The following is a 19124-nucleotide window of genomic DNA, read 5'->3' on the forward strand; positions in this document are numbered from 1 at the left end:
CTGACTGACTGGCTGACTGGCTGGCTGGCTGGCTGACTGGCTGGCTGGCTGGCTGACTGACTGGCTGGCTGGCTGACTGACTGGCTGGCTGGCTGGCTGGCTGGCTGGCTGACTGGCTGACTGGCTGACTGGCTGACTGACTGACTGACTGGCTGGCTGACTGACTGACTGGCTGGCTGACTGGCTGACTGACTGGCTGACTGGCTGACTGGCTGGCTGGCTGACTGGCTGACTGACTGGCTGGCTGGCTGGCTGACTGGCTGGCTGGCTGGCTGACTGACTGATGGACACATAACTGACTGACTGGCTGACTAACTACCTACCTAACTGACCAACAAATAACTAGCTAATTAACTGACTGACTGGCTGACTAACTACCTACCTAACTGACCAACAAATAACTAGCTAATTAACTGACTGACTGGCTGACTAACTACCTACCTAACTGACCAACAAATAACTAGCTAATTAACTGACTGACTGACTGACTAACTACCTACCTAACTGACCAACAAATAACTAGCTAATTAACTGACTGACTGGCTGACTAACTACCTACCTAACTGACCAACAAATAACTAGCTAATTAACTGACTGACTGGCTGACTAACTACCTACCTAACTGACCAACAAATAACTAGCTAATTAACTGACTGACTGGCTGACTAACTACCTACCTAACTGACCAACAAATAACTAGCTAATTAACTGACTGACTGGCTGACTAACTACCTACCTAACTGACCAACAAATAACTAGCTAATTAACTGACTGACTGGCTGACTAACTACCTACCTAACTGACCAACAAATAACTAGCTAATTAACTGACTGACTGACTGACTAACTACCTACCTAACTGACCAACAAATAACAAGATAATTAACTGACTGACTGGCTGACTAACTACCTACCTAACTGACCAACAAATAACTAGCTAATTAACTGACTGACTGACTCCTCTCAGCCTTCCGGTTTTATCATCACAGACAATAACATTTTCTCAAGCTGTTTGTTAGTGGGTGTGACCTGGCTAAAGCTTTCTGTTAAAAGGCTTATTGAACATTCTACTGGACAAAGCTGCGTAGAGGCAGAAGTCTAATGTTGGGGGTTATGATGACTAAACTCACAACACGCTCACACTCTTCTTTTAGTTCAGAACGACACTATTTGTCTTCGTGATGAGTGTGATGCAACAGTAAGACTCTTGATAACATCTCAGATGTTTCCTCAATGATGTGGATGTTTCTATCCTCCACTGTGATCTGCCATGTCATCCAGGTTCAGCTTAGTAGCCAATAGTCCATCTATATCTCATGTTCTCTCTCCCCCGCCTCTCCCTCTCCCTCTCCCTCCCTCTGCCTCTCCCTCCCTCTGCCTCTCCCTCCCTCTGCCTCTCCCTCCCTCTGCCTCTCCCCACCTCTCCCCCTCTGTCCCCCCCTCCCTCTGTCCCCACCTCTCTCCCCCCCTGCCTCTCCCTCTCTCTGCCTCCCCCACCTCTCCCCCCTGCCTCTCCCTCTCTCTGCCTCCCCCACCTCTCCCCCCTGCCTCCTCTCCCCTACCTCTCTCCCCACTGCCTCTCCCTCCCTCTGCCACTCCCCCCTCTCCCCCCCTGCCTCCCCCACCTCTCCCCCTGCCTCTCCCCCTCCGCCTCTCTCCCCGTCCCCCTCAGATATCTCCCATCTCTCTCCGTCCCGGCAGAGTAATCTTTTTATTACACCCATCACACCCTGGCCCCCCTGTCCTCTCTTTCATATTGTAGTCAAAGCGTGGTAGGAGCAGGACACTGGGGTCTCTAGTATCTCCACCTGACGACCTCTCCTCCTCTACCGCCATGATGCTCTCTACCAAACACATGATGGCCGCATCGATGTTGGTGTTGTCCTGCGAGGGGGAGTGGGATGGGGGAGAGAGAGAGAATTCAATTTTCACTCCCATATCTATTGGGTGAAATACCACAGAATGCCATCACAGCAGCAAGATTTGTGACCTGTTGTCACAAGAAAAGGTCAACCAGTGAAGAACAAACACCTTTGTAAATAAAGTACACGGTCGGTCGGTCGGTCGGACAGACGGAGAAAGAGAGAGAGAGACGGAGAGAGAGAGACGGAGAGAGAGAGACAGGGGGAGAGGTAAAAAGACAGTTTATAATCACAGTCCCTCACTCAGCCAGCAGTTAGCCGGTATGTACATTCTATGAATGAGCTCTGTTAAGACTCACACACAGACACTGTCTGCTAACATCTCCTAACATAAAGAATAAATACCCTGATATACTCTCCATACAGCAACAATAGAGACCTATCCCTCCCTATGCCGTGACCCCATGTCGTGACTTTTTACCTCTGACCTCTCACCTTGGCTGAGGTCTCGTACCACCCCACGAAGCCGTGGTCTCTGGTGAAGTTCTCCAGTTTGGGCAGTTTGGAGCAGAGACCAGTGCTCAGTTGGTCACACTTATTACCCAATAGGACGGCCGGAATTGGCCTCCCGTTACCCAGAGCAACCTGGGAGGAAAGAGGGATGAAGGAGTGGTGAGACGGAGTTGTGGAGAGAGAGAGAGAGACAGAGAGAGACAGAGAGAGAGAGACAGAGAGCGAGACAGAGAGAGAGACAGAGAGAGAGACAGAGAGAGAGACAGAGAGACAGAGACAAAGAGAGAGAGACAAAGAGAGAGAGAGACAGAGAGACAGAGAGAGAGAGAGAGACTGATCAAGGTCTTCAATAAAATGTTAACAAAGGTTATTATTAGCAAATATGACAGCAGCCACTGGCTGCGAGAGAGAGAGAGAGAGAGAGAGACAAAGACAGATAGGAATGAAGGAGGGAAGGGTGAAATAGAAGAGTGAAGGGGGAATGTAAACAAAGCTCTATTAAATGTAAACAGAACTTGAGCCTCGTCAGAATCTACTATGTCTTTCTGTTCTTTGTTATTTCCATGCAGGCACGGAGCATTACAACTGGTTATAAGCATGTTATAAGCATATTATGTCCCTTGTCTTAGACCTTGGAGTCGAGGTCTCCCTTCCACTTGAGGACAGCCTGGAAAGTGTAGGCCTGTGTCATGTCAAACACCACCAGGTAAAATGCATTATTACTGGTTCTAAGCATGTTCTAAGCGTGACTTGTCTTAGACCTTGGAGTCGAGATCTCTCTTCCACTTGAGGACAGCCTGGAAGGTAGAGGCTCGGGTCATGTCAAACACCACCAACGCACCCACAGCCTCACGGTAGTAGACTCGCGTCATGTTGCCATAGCGCTCCTGGCCTGGGGACACAACAACAATGATATACCAACAACTACAACAATAACAACAATCTTTCTCAATAAAATTATGTAAGTAACTAAGTGTGTGTGTGTGTGTGTGTGATACATATATATATATACACACACACACACACACACACACACACACACACGTGAGTTTTCTAATGTGTAAATGTAATTTCTCCTGGAAGTTAACCTCTCTCACATGATACTGATATACCAGGAAAAACCATCTGATAGACAGACACGCTATTTTAGGGCACAAAACACAAACACAGGTCTGAAAAGACCGTAAGAAACCTGGGGGAAATTCATTTCACCTCTGACCATAACATTTAGATAGACAGACAGAGACAGAGAGAACAGGCTCTCTCTTAACAACACATTCCGTTCAGGATGTGTAATGAAAAACACTATATATACACAAAAGTATGTGAACACCCCTTCAAATGAATGGATTCAGCTATTTTAGCCACACCCGTTGCTGAATCTCTATAGACAAACTTTGGCAGTAGAATGGCCTTACTGAAGAGCTCAGTGACTTTCAACGTGGCACCATCATAGGATGCCACCTTTCCAACGAGTCAGTTTGTCAGATTTCTGCCCTGCTAGAGCTGCCATGGTCATCTGTAATTACTGTTATTGTGAAGTGGAAACGTCTAGGAGCAACAGTGGCTCGGCCGCGAAGTGGTGGGCCACACAAGCTCACAGAACGGGACGGGCGAGTGCTGAAGCACATAGCGCGTAAAAATAATCTGTCCTCAGTTGCAACACTCAGTACCGAGTCCCAAACTGCCTCTGGAAGTAACGTCAGCACAAAAACTGTTCGTCAGGAGCTTCATGAAATGGGTTTCCATGGCCAAGCAGTCGCACACAAGCCTAAGATCACAATGTGCAATGCCAAGCGTCGGCTGGAGTGGTGTAAAGCTCGCTGCCATTGGACTCTGGACCAGTGGAAATGCGTTCTCTGGAGTGATGAATCTTGCTCCACCACATGGCAGTCCGACAGACGAATCTACGTTTGGCGGATGCCAGGAGAATGCTACCTGCCCCAATGCATAGTGCCAACTGTAAAGTTTGGTGGAGGAATAATGGTCTGGGGCTGTTTATCATGGTTCGGGCTAAACCCCTTCGTTCCAATGAAGGGAAATCTTAACGCTACAGCATACAATGACATTCTAGATGATTCTGTGCTTCCAACTTTGTGGCAAAAGTTTGGGGAAGGTTCTTTCCTGTTTCAGCAAGACAATACCCCTGTGCACAAAGCAAGGTCGATACTGAAATGGTTTGTCTAGATCGGTGTGGAAGAACTTGACTGGCCTGCACAGAGCCCTGACCTCAACCCCATCGAACACCTTTGGAATGAATTGGAACGCCGACTGCGAGCCAGGCCTAATCACCCAACATCAGTGCCCGACCTCACTAATGCTCTTGTAGCTGAATGGAAGAAGCATGTGGCAAGTCCCCGCAGCAATGTTCCAACATCTATCTAGGTGAAGGCCTTCCCAGAAGAGTGAAGTCTGTTATAGCAGTAATGTTCCAACATCTAGGTGAAGGCCTTCCCAGAAGAGTGAAGTCTGTTATAGCAGCAATGTTCCAACATCTAGTGGAAGGCCTTCCCAGAAGAGTGGAGGCTGTTATAGCAACAAAGGGGGGGACCAACTCCATATTAATGCCCATAATTTTGGAATGAGCACGTGTCCACATCCTTTTGGTTGTATAATGTAGCGGTTGCTGCTAACACGCATTGCTTGAATAACATCAGATTAGCAACCTGGCAGAAAAGCCTTTTCCTACAATGTCTATCTCTGTTTACCACACCATCTCTGTCTACCCACTGCAACGTCTGTCTCCATTCACTAAGTCCACATATGCTTCTACAGGAGAGATGAGTTCCCACTGAGCTTTAAACACATAGCCCTAAGGACAAACTGTTTAGGACTCCTATTGACAATGAGGCTCAGGGCAGGAGTGCTGATGTAGGATCCGTTTCTGCTGATGTAGGATCCGTTTTCTATCCTTATATAGCAGTGTTTCACAAACTTGGTCCTCTGGACCCCAAGGGGTGCACGTTGTTGTTGTTTTTGTATAATTTTTTGGGCTACTTTCACCCCTTTTTCGTGATCTCCAAATTGGTAGTTACAGTCTTGTCCCATCGCTGCACCTCCCGTACGGACTCGGGAGAGGTGAAGGTCGAGAGCCATGCGTCCTCTGAAACACGACCATGTCAAGTCGCACTGCTTCTTGACACACTGCTCGCTTAACCTGGTAGCCAGTCGCACCAATGTGTTGGTGGAAACACCGTCCCACTGGCAACCATATCAGCATGCACAGGAGTCGCTAGAGAGCAATGGGACAAGGAAATCCTGGCCGGCCAAACCCTCCCCTAGCTTGGACGACGCTGGGCCAATTGTGCGCCACCTCAAGGGTCTCCCAGTCACGGCCGGCTGTGACACAGCCTGGGATTGAACCCGGATCTGTAGTGATGCCTCAAGCCTTGCGATGCTATACTTGACCGCTGCGCCACTCAGGAGGCCAGGTGTTTGGGTTTCCCCCCAGCACTACACAGCTGATTGAAATAATCAACTAATCATCAAGCTTTGTTCATTTGAAGCAGCTGTGTCGTGTTTGGGCGAAAAATAAAAAAGGTGCACCTCTTGAGGTCCCGCGGACCAGATTTGGGAAACGCTGGTCTATAAATTATAGCATGATATGGACGTGGCAGGAGACCTGGGGGCTGTATGTATAAAGTGTCTCAGAGTAAGAGCGCTGATCTAGGATCAGATTCCCCCTGTCCGTATACTCTTAATTCATTTTTTTAATCGAAAAAGGAAATCTTGACCCTAGATCAGCGTTATCAAAAAAATACCAGATCAGCACACCTACTCTCAACGGAGCCCTGGCGTGAGAATGACTGGTCATCATACACACTGACAGCTGGTAGACATGGTGTGATGTCATTATCTTTGGTGGAGATGATTAGGAGGGAAAAGTCTAGATGATACAGCACCATAAACGGTCTGCTCTGTTGACAGATGGGCTAAAACACACACACACACAGCAATGCTTTACTATACCTGAGAATACTTTTTGAGACCAACAATTGATTCCCATTCAAAATCCTTTTTTCCCTAATCCCTAAACCCAACCCCTAACTTCAAATGTAACCCTAATTATAATCCTAATTTTAACCCCTAAACCTAAAATAACATTTTTACAAGTGAGGACTGGCAACATATCCTCACTTCTCTGAATGTTAGTTGGTTTTCTATTCTAGTGAGGACTTCTGGTACACACACACACACACACAGTCAAAAAAGACTCACGAATATATAGGTGCTTGTGCGCGCGATTTTGTCCAGCGTGCGTGCATGCCAGCGTTTTGGGCATCATTTGCTACTGATTAAGAGCTTAACCTATCGTTAAGACTCCTATGTGTCGTATAAAAATAGAAATGTTACAAAACTATAGGGTATTTTAGTTACACCTAATTAGTTTACCAACCGAGTGGCCGATACCATTTAACATGGAGCATGGCCTAAGTGCGTGACATATTGTAGACTTGTGTGTCTTATTAAAATAAGACCCAAAAGGTAGGCAACGTAGGGTAGGTAATTACAATAAGGTAATTCATTTAGGCTACTAACCGGCTATGTCCCACAACTGCAGACGCACCACCGTCTTGTGATCCCAATTGAGTATTTTGAGAGCGAAGTCTACTCCTATGGTGGCCCGGTAATGTTGAGAGAATATCTGATGGACATAACGCTTGATTATGGACGTCTTGCCGACACCCAAGTCACCGATGACCAGGACCTTGAGCAAGCGTTGTTGCTGCATGGTTGGGCTATGAGTTGGTAGAAAACAATCAAGTCTAGTTACACCACATTATTGTCCACATATATTTTTTTTTATTTAAAAAATATTCCAAAAGCCAGTGTCTCTTTTTTTCAGTTGATTTTATTCCATATGGGTCCACTTTTCGCAGCTCTCTTTTCCCGTTATTGAAGTTGTCTGTGTGACAAATAAGACAGTATACAAGTTCCTTTGATAGAGAAAAAAACATTTACATCCTGTCTCCACTTATTCAAAATATGCACTCGAAAATAGTCCAGAAGTTATTTTAATTTTCTCCGATTTTCTATTTCTATACAAGTCCAATGAATCCACGCAATGAATCCACGCACGACTGCGCGTATTGGTGACTCTTCACCCGTTACCTAACCTTCATTCCATCTGGCGCTAAAAAGGAGAACTTCTAGAAAGTGCTGTCAGCGCAAAGTCATTACCTAACTGTCAAATGAGGTCAAACAGCCTGCGGGTCTGTGTGCGTGCTCAACTTTTCTAAAAGTCGTTGCCGTTTATCTGCGCGTGAAGCTTCTTCTGCCCGTCAGCTGTTTGACGACCACACCCCTTTAACCGATCACATAAAGGCGAACTACACCACATAGTTGTTCACATACATTTTGTAATGGAAAATTACATAAAGAAACAAATTGTCCAAGCAGTGGGTAAAAAAGTACCCAGTTGTCATACTTGAGTAAAAGTAAAAGATACCTTAATATAAAATGACTCACGTGCAAGTGAAAGTCACCCAGTACAATACTACTTGAGTAAAAGTCTAAAAGTATTTGGTTTAAAATATATTTAAGTTCAAAAGTAAATGGTATTGGTAAAATATACTTAAGTATCAAACGTAAAAGTATAAATAATTTCAGATTCCTTATATAAAGCAAACTAGATGGCATAATGTTATCGTATTTCTAAAAAATATATACGGATAGCCATGCTCCAACACGGACTTAATTTACAAACGACGCATGTGTTTAGTGAGTCTGCCAGACCAGAGGCAATAGGGATGACCAGGGAAGTTATCTTGATAAGTGTGTGAATTAGGCTATTTTCTTGTCTTGCTAAGCATTCAAAATGTAACGAGTAAATTAGGGTGTCAGGAAAATATATATATATATAAAAAGTTAAGTACAGATACCCCACAAAAACGAATTAAGTAGTACTTTCTCGTATTTTTCCTCAAATAATTTACATCACTGAGTCCAAGTCAGTGTCTATCTTTTTTCTCCTTCCATATGGGTCGACTTTTCAGCAGCTCCATTTTCCCCATTACCTGAAGTTGTCTGTATGCCAAATAAGGTAATCCTCCACATATTCTAGCCTAAACTAGTACATTCATTGATAGAGAGAAATAAAGAAAACATTCATATCCTGTCTCACTTATTACAAATATGCATTCTCAAAAATATTTCAGTTGATTTATTTTATCACTTTTTCTATTTCCATACACGTCCCATGAATTCACGCACAACTGTCCGTGTTGGTGACCATTCCATCTAGTGCAAAAAAGTTCTAAAAAGTGATGTCATCAACTGTCACGTTAGGTCAAGCAGCCTGTGTGCGCGCGATCATCTCATGTATAAGCAGTTGCCATTTCTCTGAGCGTGAAGCGTCTTCTGCCCAGCCGTCTGCTGTTTGACGACCACACCCCTTTAACCGATAACGTTGTCTACACCCACACAAGCCTGGGTTTTCTACGCCTGCTATGATAGGTTAACACAAGCCTGGTCGTTCTACGGCTGCTACCATAGGTTAACACAAGCCTGGTCATTGTTCTACGCCTGCTACGATAGGTTAACAAGCCAAACGTTCACTGTACTGTCTGTCCATCGCTCTGACGCAACATAGCGCAGCAGGGAGAAACAAAAAAAATAGACATATACCAGTGTATGTCCCGAATGGAGCAGTGGTCTGAGGTGTCACTACAGACTCTGGTTCGATTCCAGGCTGTCCCATAGCGCGGCGCACAATTGGCCCAGCGTTGTCTGGGTTTGTCGGTCATTGTAAATAAGAAGTTGTTCTTCACGGACTTGCCTAGTTAAATAAAGGTTCAATAAAATAAAGAAAAATTCGTCCCAGCGCACTGTCAAGCATCGGTTGGTTACCGACATGCCCCCCTTAACGCATAAAAAGTCAATATTACACGCAGAATTATAAACCGTTTCATCAAATTGAACAAGCTCCAATACATGTTTTATATGAGCGGGTCTGTTTGGTAGGCAGTAGGTAGGGAATAAACAGTTCTGTTATTAAGGAATAGTGCGCTTTCACCCACCAAAAAGGGTTGCCATACAACAGGTAAAATGATTGATATTCCATAAAAACAATACCACAACATTTAAATACGATTTTTATAATGGTGTTATAACAAGAGTTGATATATAGGCCTAGTCTAATGTAGTTTTCTTCTATGCTATTTGTGTCGCTGTGGGTTTTTGCAGAGATGAGAAAAGTGGTTGTCCGCCTCTATATTGATGTTTACGGTAGTAGTGGTGCTGATGCGGGCGGGGAAGTGGAATGAGTCAGGTTCTGTGATGCTGCTGCTAGCGCTGCCATTTCATCAACAGCAACATTCATTTCATAACATTTTGCGGCCTTCAAAAACAGGAAACGGAAAAAAAAGAGAGTAGTGAAAAGAAAACGAACCCGTCGAATGTATCACATTCGAAACGAGTGCGGTTTTAGACAATAGTGTAGACTTCCGTCTACAAATAATAACCTTTAGTGGAGCGAAGCGTGCTGTGGATTCTTCTCTTAGACCTAGGCCGTTCGAGCCCGTTGTTATCGTTATAAACCGTAATAAAGACATTAGACCCGTCGTTGGATCTCTCCAGGGGAATTGTAAACTGTGGTTTATGTGTCGCTGTAAGACCTTTTTTCGGCGTTTGTTCTACGAAAGAGGAGACGAGCTTCTCGAAACGATGGAACCTGCAGCATTCGGGTTCTGAACGCCGCAACTAAACAACGTAAGATGAAACTATTCCACGTTCTCCTAGGCTATAGGCCTTTCTCGTAATTGTGACCCCATTAAAATACCTTTTACATTTCAGGATAACGATGAGAGAAATAAGAAAAGGTTTTGAATAAAGTGGATGAAGTTACACTGCTTGTGGTCTTGGAAGCCTGTTATGAGAGTGACAGATGTGATGTGGTAAAGTTCATCAAATCATCGTGTAGATTCTATTCTAGCCAGCTGTTCTCCATTCGATTGCCCATTAGCCTACTGACAGATCAGGTTGAACTATCCCTATAATAATAATAACAACAATCAATTGTCCTGCCACAAGGAAAAATGGAGGGGCCCATTCATTGACCTTGGTAGGTCTGGAAAAAAACATTTGATTCGAATCCAAAAGCACCTTATGTGAAATATAATTTTGACATTTTAGTCACTTAGCAGACTCCCTTATCCAGAGAGACTTACAGTAATGAGTGGAAACATTTTCATACTGGTCCCCTGTGGGAATCGAACCCACAACCCTGGCGTTGCAAGCGCCATGCGCTACCAAAAGAGCCACATCCACGGTACGCTCTACAATAGACATCGTTTTGTCCCCTATAGGTGACTGTAATAGGTTACAGTCAACTGTCCGTGTCAATGCTCCAGAGATCCTAGTTAAAGCCGATATCCGGGCTGAGTCAACAGCTATGGGGGTGGGTATTATGGTTATTCTCTAGGGGATCTGTGTGTCCACGCTAGGCAGAGTGTTTGCATATTAAGCGGACTGTGTAATCCCCCGGCCAAGCAGAGTGAGGTAGTGGCGGTGAGCTTTAGTTGGCACTAGAGGCAGTGTGATGGCTGGATAACCAGGCCTGTGCATAGAATGGAATACCATAATAAATTATTGCATTGTAGTGTTTTCAATAAGCATAGTTCTATAGAACATGGAATAGAATATAGAATCAAATATGTAAGCTATATTACTTACTTGCCACTGGCTACAACTAGAATTAAATAACTTAATTTTTCTTAGAGGGAAATTCAACAGGGCTTTGTATATTCAGCAATAAAATAAATCCTTGATAACCTAAAATAAATCCTTGATAACCTAAAAATAAATCCTTGATAACCTAAAAATAAATCCTTGATAACCTAAAATACATCCTTGATAACCTAAAATACATCCTTGATAACCTAAAATACATCCTTGATAACCTAAAATAAATCCTTGATAACCTAAAACAGACTATCAAATAGGTGACATAGCCAAGTCAAGTGACTTGAAAGTAGGCCAACATAGGCTAGAAAATCAGATATCCTATAGTCACATGCTTGTAATTAAACATGTGGCTATAATAGGCATTATAAACTGGGTGGTTTGAGCCCTGAATTCTGATTGGCTGAAGGTCATGGTATATCAGACCGTATACCACGGGTATGCCAAAACATGTATTTTTACTTCTCTAATTATGTTGGTAACCAGTTTATAATAGGAATAAGGAATCTCGGGGGTTTGTGGCCAATATACCACGGCTAAGGGCTGTATCCAGGCACTCCACATTGCGTCGTGCAGAGGAAACATTCCTTAGCTGTGGTATATTGGCCATATACCACACCTCCTCGGGCCTTATTGCTTTATTGTAACACCGGGGGCCTAGATAAAAACCATGGCCATATCAAGATGAGGAGAAGTACAGCCTTTTAACTCATCACCAGGGCCGTCTCTAGCCTTCTGGGGACCCCAAGTGAACACTGTTGTTACGGGTTACCTGTCTGACTCTGGTTTTGTGCGTCCATTCGCCTGTGTCTCTCTCCACGTGCCCGATTTACCCAACAACAGAAGCTAGACAGTAGTCACCATGGAGGCGATATGGCTGTACCAGTTCCGACTCATCGTCATTGGGGACTCGACGGTGGGGAAATCCTGTTTGATCCGGCGGTTCACAGAGGGACGCTTCGCCCAGGTGAGCGACCCCACTGTCGGCGTAGATTTCTTCTCTCGCCTGGTGGAGATCGAGCCGGGGAAACGGATCAAGCTACAGATCTGGGATACTGCGGGACAGGAGCGGTTCAGGTATGGTGTGTGTGTGTGCGTGCGTGCGTGCGTGCGTGGGGGGGGGGGGGGGATCTAAGGATGGTGACAGGTATTTATCATCGAATATTAACCTCTTTCGGTAGTGATCTATCATAGCCTACTTTTCGAATGACAACGCGCTCTGCTGTGTCAAGGCTGCTTCCTGTCCAACAAGACTGAGGTCCACACCGAAGTCAGGTTGTGCCATTCCACTACTGATTAGGGTTATTGACGAGTCAATGATGCAAAGTACAAAGGGTATGTGGTTATTGGCCTATTTAAACATTTACAGGAACATCGGTAACACATTGGATATGCATGCCTAAATAGGCCTGATAGACATTTCTAAAACATACAAAACAAGTATATGAGGACCCTTTTTTAAATAAATAAAGATACATTTTTACATTTAAATAGGTAGCAGCCTTTGAACACACACACACGCGCGCTTCGTCAGCGTTCCATCTCTCCATCATTTCCTGCTCTATATCTGTGTCTTCTGATTCATTTCAACTGTTTCTAATGAATATTTTACTAGCCTCCTATCTTCAGTCTCTCTTTCTTGAAGTCCTCTTCTTCCACCTCCCCTTCCCTCTATCCACCCACACCTTGCCTGCCTGTCATATCCCTCCTCCCACTTCCTCTCCCCTTCCTGTCCTCCCTCCCTCCCGCCTCTCACATTTTCTCTTTCTCTCTTCTGCCAAACTTTCCCTCTCCCTCACTACCCACTCTCTCCCTCACTACCCACTCTCTCCCTCACACTACCCACTCTCCCCCTCACTACCCACTCTCCCCCTCACTACCCACTCTCCCCCTCACTACCCACTCTCCCCCTCACTACCCACTCTCTCCCTCACTACCCACTCTCTCCCTCACTACCCACTCTCTCCCTCACTACCCACTCTCTCCCTCACTACCCACTCTCCCCCTTTTTCTAACCTTTATATCTGTCTCCTAACACCTCTCTCACTCCCTCAAGCTCTTCTTTTAGTTCAGAACGACACTATTTGTCTTTGTGATGAGTGTGATGCAACAGTAAGACTCTTGATAACATCTCAGATGTTTCCTCAATGATGTGGATGTTTCTATCCTCCACTGTAATCTGCCATGTCATCCAGGTTCAGCTTAGTAGCCAATAGTCTATCTATATCTCATGTTCTCTCTCATCTCAACCCTCTCTCAGGTCCATCACAAGAGCCTACTATCGTAACTCAGTAGGCGGGCTCCTGCTGTTTGACATCACAAACCGTCGCTCCTTCCAGAACGTTCATGATTGGCTAGAGGAGGCCCGGAGTCACGTCCAACCACACAGCATCGTGTTCCTATTGGTCGGACACAAGTGTGACCTGGAGCCTCAGCGTCAGGTAGCCTATCAGAATGTGTGTGTTTGATTGAGCATTGGAAGAAAGAATCCTCACCCTAACAAAGGACACTATAAATGACGCCTGAAACACATTTCTATGAAATCAGACAATAAAATAGAATCTTTACCTTTAAAAAAAAAATCGGCAGGTGACTCGTCAGGAAGCTGAGAAACTCGCCGGCGCCTACGGGATGCGTTACGTAGAAACCTCGGCCCGCGACGCCATCAATGTGGAGCACGCCTTCACGGAGCTGACCAGGGACATCTTCCACCTGGTGAGGACATAACCTTCTTCAACCGGAGTCAAAAATCTAAATGGAGTCCCATTTTCAATGCTAACTCTTGGCTATTAAAGCAATGGGCTGGTCCCATAAACTGGTACCACATGGTACAAACCTACGCTTGTGAAAACATGAATCTCAAAGAAACTAAATTAAGTAATTAATATACAATTATTAGGTTATTGCTATTTTAACAAGTCATTTCAAAATAAATACCTGGTAAATACTAGGGCTGGGAATTGCCAGGGACCTCATGATACAATAGTATTACAATACTCACAATAGTATTACACTACTCACAATAGTATTACACTACTCACAATAGTATTACACTACTCACAATAGTATTACAATAGTATTACAATACTCACAATAGTATTACACTACTCACAATAGTATTACAATACTCACAATAGTATTACAATACTCACAATAGTATTACAATACTCACAATAGTATTACACTACTCACAATAGTATTACAATACTCACAATAGTATTACACTACTCACAATAGTATTACAATACTCACAATAGTATTACAATACTCACAATAGTATTACAATACTCACAATAGTATTACAATACTCACAATAGTATTACAATACTCACAATAGTATTACACTACTTAGGTGCCGATATGTTTTGTGATTCTCCCGATTCTATATGTATTGCTATTCGATACTGTGATTTTATTGTGATGATGATGTTCCAAACATATGGCTCACTATTTGTCTGCTGCAGAGAGAGAGAGAGAGAGAGAGCAGGAGAAAACAGTTTGAATCAGTCAGGGAAACAAATAGCATGTTGGCTCACTATTTAGAAAGAAGATGGAGAACAAGCTATAGGATTTGGAGCAGGTATAGCCAACTAGCGCTAGTTAACACAACCTACAGTAGCAATAAATAAATACTTGGAGAACAATATTGCGATATGTAACTATCGATTCCCCCCCCCCCATCACTACTAATACTGTGCTGTAAAATAAAAGTGTTACCTTAGTTAATTAATCGAAAGCCTCTGCATGTGAATACGACGTCTTAACCTTGATATCTTGGCCCTAGGTGAGGAGCGGTGACATCACTATCCAGGAGGGTTGGGAAGGGGTGAAGAGCGGCTTCGTCCCCAACGTGGTCCACTCCTCCGAGGAGGTCACCAAGAGTGACCGGCGGTGCCTTTGCTGATCTGGATGGATCACTAGAGAGATCTCTGACTCAAGCCTGGTTTCACCTAGGTCCTCCTGGATCCATTTCAGCTCTAGTTTAGCAATTTCCCTCTGCTGATTTGCATCAGGATGGAGGGATCTTACCCACAACTACACTACATGGTCAAAAGTATGTGGACACATCAAATTAGTGGATTTAGCTATTTCAGCCACACCTGTTGATGACAGGTGTATAAAATCGAGCACACCGCCATGCAATCTCCATAGACAAACATTGGCAGTAGAATGGCCCGTACTGAACAGCTCAGTGACTTTCAATGTGGGACTATCATAGAATGCCACCTTTCCAACAAGTCAGTTTGTCAGATTTCTGCCCTGCAAGAGCTGCTCCAGTCAACTGTAAGTGCTGTTATTGTGAAGTGGAAACATCTAGGAGCAACAGCAGCCCAGCTGCGAAGTGGTAGGCCACACAAGCTCACAGGTTGTCGAGATCGGTGTGGAAGAACTTGACTGGCCTGCATAGAGCCCTGACTTCAACCCCATCAAACACCTTTGGGATGAATTGGAATGCCGAGTGCGAGCCAGGCCTAATCGCCCAAAATCAGTGCCCAACCTCACTCATGCTCGTGACTGAATGGAAGCAAGTCCCTGCAGCAATGTTCCAACATCTAGTGGAAAGCCTTCCAGGAAAAGTGGAGGCTGTTCTAGCATCAAAGGGCAAACCAACTCCATATTAATGCCCATGATTTTGGAATGAGATGTTTGACTAGCAGGTGTCCACAGACTTTTGGCCATGTAGTATAGATCCCTGGTTTCCCCATCTCCTTTCTTCCAATATGCAATCCCATAACACAATTTATACAGCCAGAAGGCATCACACACCATGGTTGGGCAAGGTTTAGCCAAAGCGACATTCTATTTGACTCAGTTTAAAGGAGACTAAGATGGAGGGGGCTCTCAGTCTCTCCCCCCCAAAGGAAGCTAAATCTAGTCTCAAAAACTCTGTGGTTCTCTACTTTTTTCCCCCACCCATCATCCAACGACCACTGTACAATCCCTATCCAACACCATAATGGACTTTATGGACCCTGTGTACAGGGATGTAAGGGAACGACTGTTTGACTGACAGTACAGGTGGACAAAGTGACTCCAGGGACGTATTCACTTCACATCAAACGAAGGAAATGGACAAAACAGGAAGGGACAACTTGAACCAATAAGAAACTAGTTGTTTTTTTAGCAAAGCATTTTTTTGTTGTGTGTTTTTTTTTCTTTCTTAATGGTGTCCACTAATGAATACGGCCCAGTAAAAGGTGGACTAAAGGGGATATTAGGCATCCCTGAGTACCGGTACATTACCGGTACATTACCTGAACATTACCTGTCCCCTTTGCAAGAATCCAAATCCCTGAGGAGGGTCAAACTGACAACAGAGGAGGACTATTTATTTTAGTACGTTTGAACAATGTCTCTGGAACTTGTCCTAGTGATCCTGGAATCTAGCGGAGGAACCCATGGTAACAGTGAGACAGCTAGGAGAACATACTCTAAAAACCCCATAACTACCTAGAATTCCACACCTGCGGACATCTAAATTACAGTTAACTCTATAGACACAAGTATGGCAACAGACATGTGCATTCAATATCTCAAACCAGTATAGAAATAAGGACACTCATTCCAAAAATAAAATCACATTTTGTTAATAACTAAGACGATGTAACAATAACCTTTTCTGGTTTGGTAACTGAAACATGAAATGGTTTGGGCACAATAGGTGGAGGGACAGAACTTGCTGTGTTATAACAAATGGTGTCCTACATTTTATTTTCAGTTGAAGAAGTTTTGTAGCCACTGTGTTCAAAGGTCAATTTCTTTCTCATCAGAAAAAACTATGATTCCTTCGTCTCTAGTGATGAGATTGAAATAAGATTTTAATAATCTGATAAGGTTATTTGTTTTGGATAGGGGAAGCACCCTTGCTTTCCTCTGAATGGGCGAGTGTATACTACTGATTCTGTAGGGCACCTTTTCATCTACTTGATTTGTGTAATAACTGCAAGGATGAACTGCCATCGTCCACCTTTTCCAAAGAGTGCTGCATTATCGTATGTCAATCTAACATTTCAGGGCCAGGGGAGCTGGGGTGACTGTGTACATCTATCATGTAGGATTACCCTTGACAAGGAGGAGTGGATGGTAAACGTTCTCAATCATCAAATCTGGGACCATTTTGCAGAGTCTTGACGAGGGACTTTTCGCTCCTTTACGACTTGGATCACGAATGGACTTCTTTGGGTTACTATGTGCTTTTCCCAGTTTTGTGGACATTCTGGTTCTAGAACAGAATCTTGGACATCATGATGTTCCACCCGTCGAATTAGAACAGAGTAGAATTCTATTCAGTGCTCTTAACTGAACGGTGTCTTCACCAATCTCCTCCAATGCTTATACCATATCAGAGTAGTCTGTCTAGACAGATGGATTGAGACTAGTATCAGAGTAGTCTGTCTAGACAGATGGGTTGAGACTAGTATCAGAGTAGTCTGTCTAGACAGATGGGTTGAGACTAGTATCAGAGTAGTCTGTCTAGACAGATGGGTTGAGACTAGTATCAGAGTAGTCTGTCTAGACAGATGGGTTGAGACTAGTATCAGAGGGTTTAAGGAGTTTGGATCAGTTGCTCCTCATCATCTAATAAGACACTATGTAAGTAAGGTCTCTAATCACAGATATAGGATCAGATTAACAGAGCCCCCAACACTAACCTTTACCAGTAGACTAAACAAACACATTGGATCCTGTATCGGTTCTTAGAGGCAACTTCTATCTACTGTGTCACAGTAACGTTCAGCAACGTTTTGGAAAGTTCAAGATAGAAATTTGCTCTGTGGCATATAGAACAATGTTCCACGTTTAGCTCTATTCATGGAAATTCTAACTACATCGTTCGACAACGTCGGCTACTGAACGTGGACAAGCAGTTACTTAGCCTGGTGAAACCAGACATAATGAAAGGAAACAAAAAGAGAAGTGCTGTGAAATCAGTTGGATACCAGGCTAGCTGTTGCTCATAAACAATATAACACGCAAGTAGACCATCAATGTACAGCATTACTAGGGTCGTATTCATTGGGCACCAAACGGAAGACAACAGACTGAAACAAGAAAGGAAACTACCCTCTCTGTTTTGCAACGTTGTGCCCTAATGAATGAGACCCAGGATGAATCTTTTCATTTTACTCGATGGCATCTTCTTCTCTTTGTCTCCAAGCTGTACAATACCATGTAACTAACTACTGTTCATTCAATTCAACATCTATGGAACTTTCTGGGCCACTACTATTCTATCAAAACAACTTGAAATGTACTAAAAAAAAAAATCAATAAAAAATGTGACTGGTAAAACACCAGTTTTGCCCCGTGTGTCTTACATTGTAGCAGCCGCGTGCGTGTGGGTAGTGACGTCATAATGGGTTACTCCTTGCAGTGCCAGAAATCAACCACTAGATGACAATACAAAGGCAAATAGGTGTCATTGTCAACCAGCTTGTCTGTGGGGGAGTCTAGTTATACCCAGACAAGAGGTGTTTTCTCTCCACTGATTAGAAAGGAACTTAAAAGAGGGGGGAAAAAAATATGCATGGAATGAGTTTGACACCCCAGCATTTAGAAAGGGAAAGGGGGGATACCTAGTCAGTTGTCCAACTGAATGCGTTCAACTGAAATGTGACTTTGCATTTAACCGAACCACTCAATCAGAGAGGTGCGGGGGTTTGCCTTAATCGACATCCATCCACGTCTTTGGCGCTCGGGGAACAGTGGGTTAACTGCCACGCTCTGGGGTAGAATGGCAGATTTTTACCCTGTCAGTTCAGGGATTGACACTGGCCCAACACTCTGACCACAAGGCTATCTGCCGACAATGGAGAAATGAATAATTGCCAGAAGAAAAAAAACTAGGTTATTGAAGGAATTATCCAAACAGCTAGATCAGGTCAAACTCTAAAGCTCCCGATTTCATTTCTAGCGGTGAGTCCGGTGCTACTATCCTAATCCTATTCAGCCCTTTAGAGACATCGGCTTCAGTTCAGATCACATGGGTTAACCCGTCATAGGGAATAGTTCAACCTAAATACCAACATTTGTCAAGACATAAAACCTCAAAAGCCTGGTTCCTCTC

General features: G+C 44.0%; 2 protein-coding genes across 3 annotated transcripts; one reads left to right on the forward strand and one right to left on the reverse strand.

The window, feature by feature from the left end:
* Positions 1-1624: 1624 nt before the first annotated feature.
* Positions 1625-7655, reverse strand: LOC110531433 (ras-related protein Rab-38). Its single transcript, XM_021614633.3, has 4 exons — positions 6914-7655; positions 3136-3266; positions 2357-2506; positions 1625-1883 (listed from the first exon to the last, which is right to left on the reverse strand). Exons 1-4 carry the CDS (start codon positions 7104-7106, stop codon positions 1668-1670), a joined length of 690 nt encoding a protein of 229 aa, XP_021470308.1. The 5' UTR covers positions 7107-7655; the 3' UTR covers positions 1625-1667.
* Positions 7656-9591: 1936 nt separating this feature from the next.
* Positions 9592-18354, forward strand: LOC110531435 (ras-related protein Rab-39B). 2 transcript variants are annotated; one of them, XM_021614634.3, is made up of 5 exons: positions 9592-10084; positions 11900-12133; positions 13317-13497; positions 13646-13771; positions 14841-18354. In XM_021614634.3, the coding sequence occupies exons 2-5, from the start codon at positions 11919-11921 to the stop codon at positions 14958-14960; spliced, it is 642 nt and encodes a 213-aa protein (XP_021470309.1). In that variant the 5' UTR covers positions 9592-10084; positions 11900-11918; the 3' UTR covers positions 14961-18354. The 2 variants fall into 2 exon arrangements, with proteins under 2 accessions (XP_021470309.1, XP_090039625.1); XM_090183499.1 differs by lacking the exon at positions 9592-10084 and having other exon boundaries at positions 11803-12133.
* The last annotated feature ends 770 nt before the right edge of the window (positions 18355-19124 follow it).

This window comes from Oncorhynchus mykiss, chromosome 9 (genome assembly GCF_057628025.1).
Source record: "Oncorhynchus mykiss isolate SJ-2025 chromosome 9, ASM5762802v1, whole genome shotgun sequence".
Lineage (NCBI taxonomy): Eukaryota > Metazoa > Chordata > Actinopteri > Salmoniformes > Salmonidae > Oncorhynchus > Oncorhynchus mykiss.

What these genes read in the sequence shown, in the direction of transcription:
- LOC110531433 (XM_021614633.3), bottom strand. Translation starts at nt 7,106, where the DNA reads ATGCAGCAACAACGCTTGCTCAAGGTCCTGGTCATCGGTGACTTGGGT. An exon ending in GCAGTTGTGGGACATAGCCG is followed by an intron (nt 3,267 to 6,913) that starts GTTAGTAGCCTA and finishes TTGTGTCCCCAG; the next exon opens with GCCAGGAGCGCTATGGCAAC. An exon ending in GGTACGAGACCTCAGCCAAG is followed by an intron (nt 1,884 to 2,356) that starts GTGAGAGGTCAG and finishes TCCCCCTCGCAG; the next exon opens with GACAACACCAACATCGATGC.
- LOC110531435 (XM_021614634.3), top strand. Translation starts at nt 11,919, where the DNA reads ATGGAGGCGATATGGCTGTACCAGTTCCGACTCATCGTCATTGGGGAC. An exon ending in ACCTGGAGCCTCAGCGTCAG is followed by an intron (nt 13,498 to 13,645) that starts GTAGCCTATCAG and finishes AAAAATCGGCAG; the next exon opens with GTGACTCGTCAGGAAGCTGA. An exon ending in CCAGGGACATCTTCCACCTG is followed by an intron (nt 13,772 to 14,840) that starts GTGAGGACATAA and finishes TCTTGGCCCTAG; the next exon opens with GTGAGGAGCGGTGACATCAC.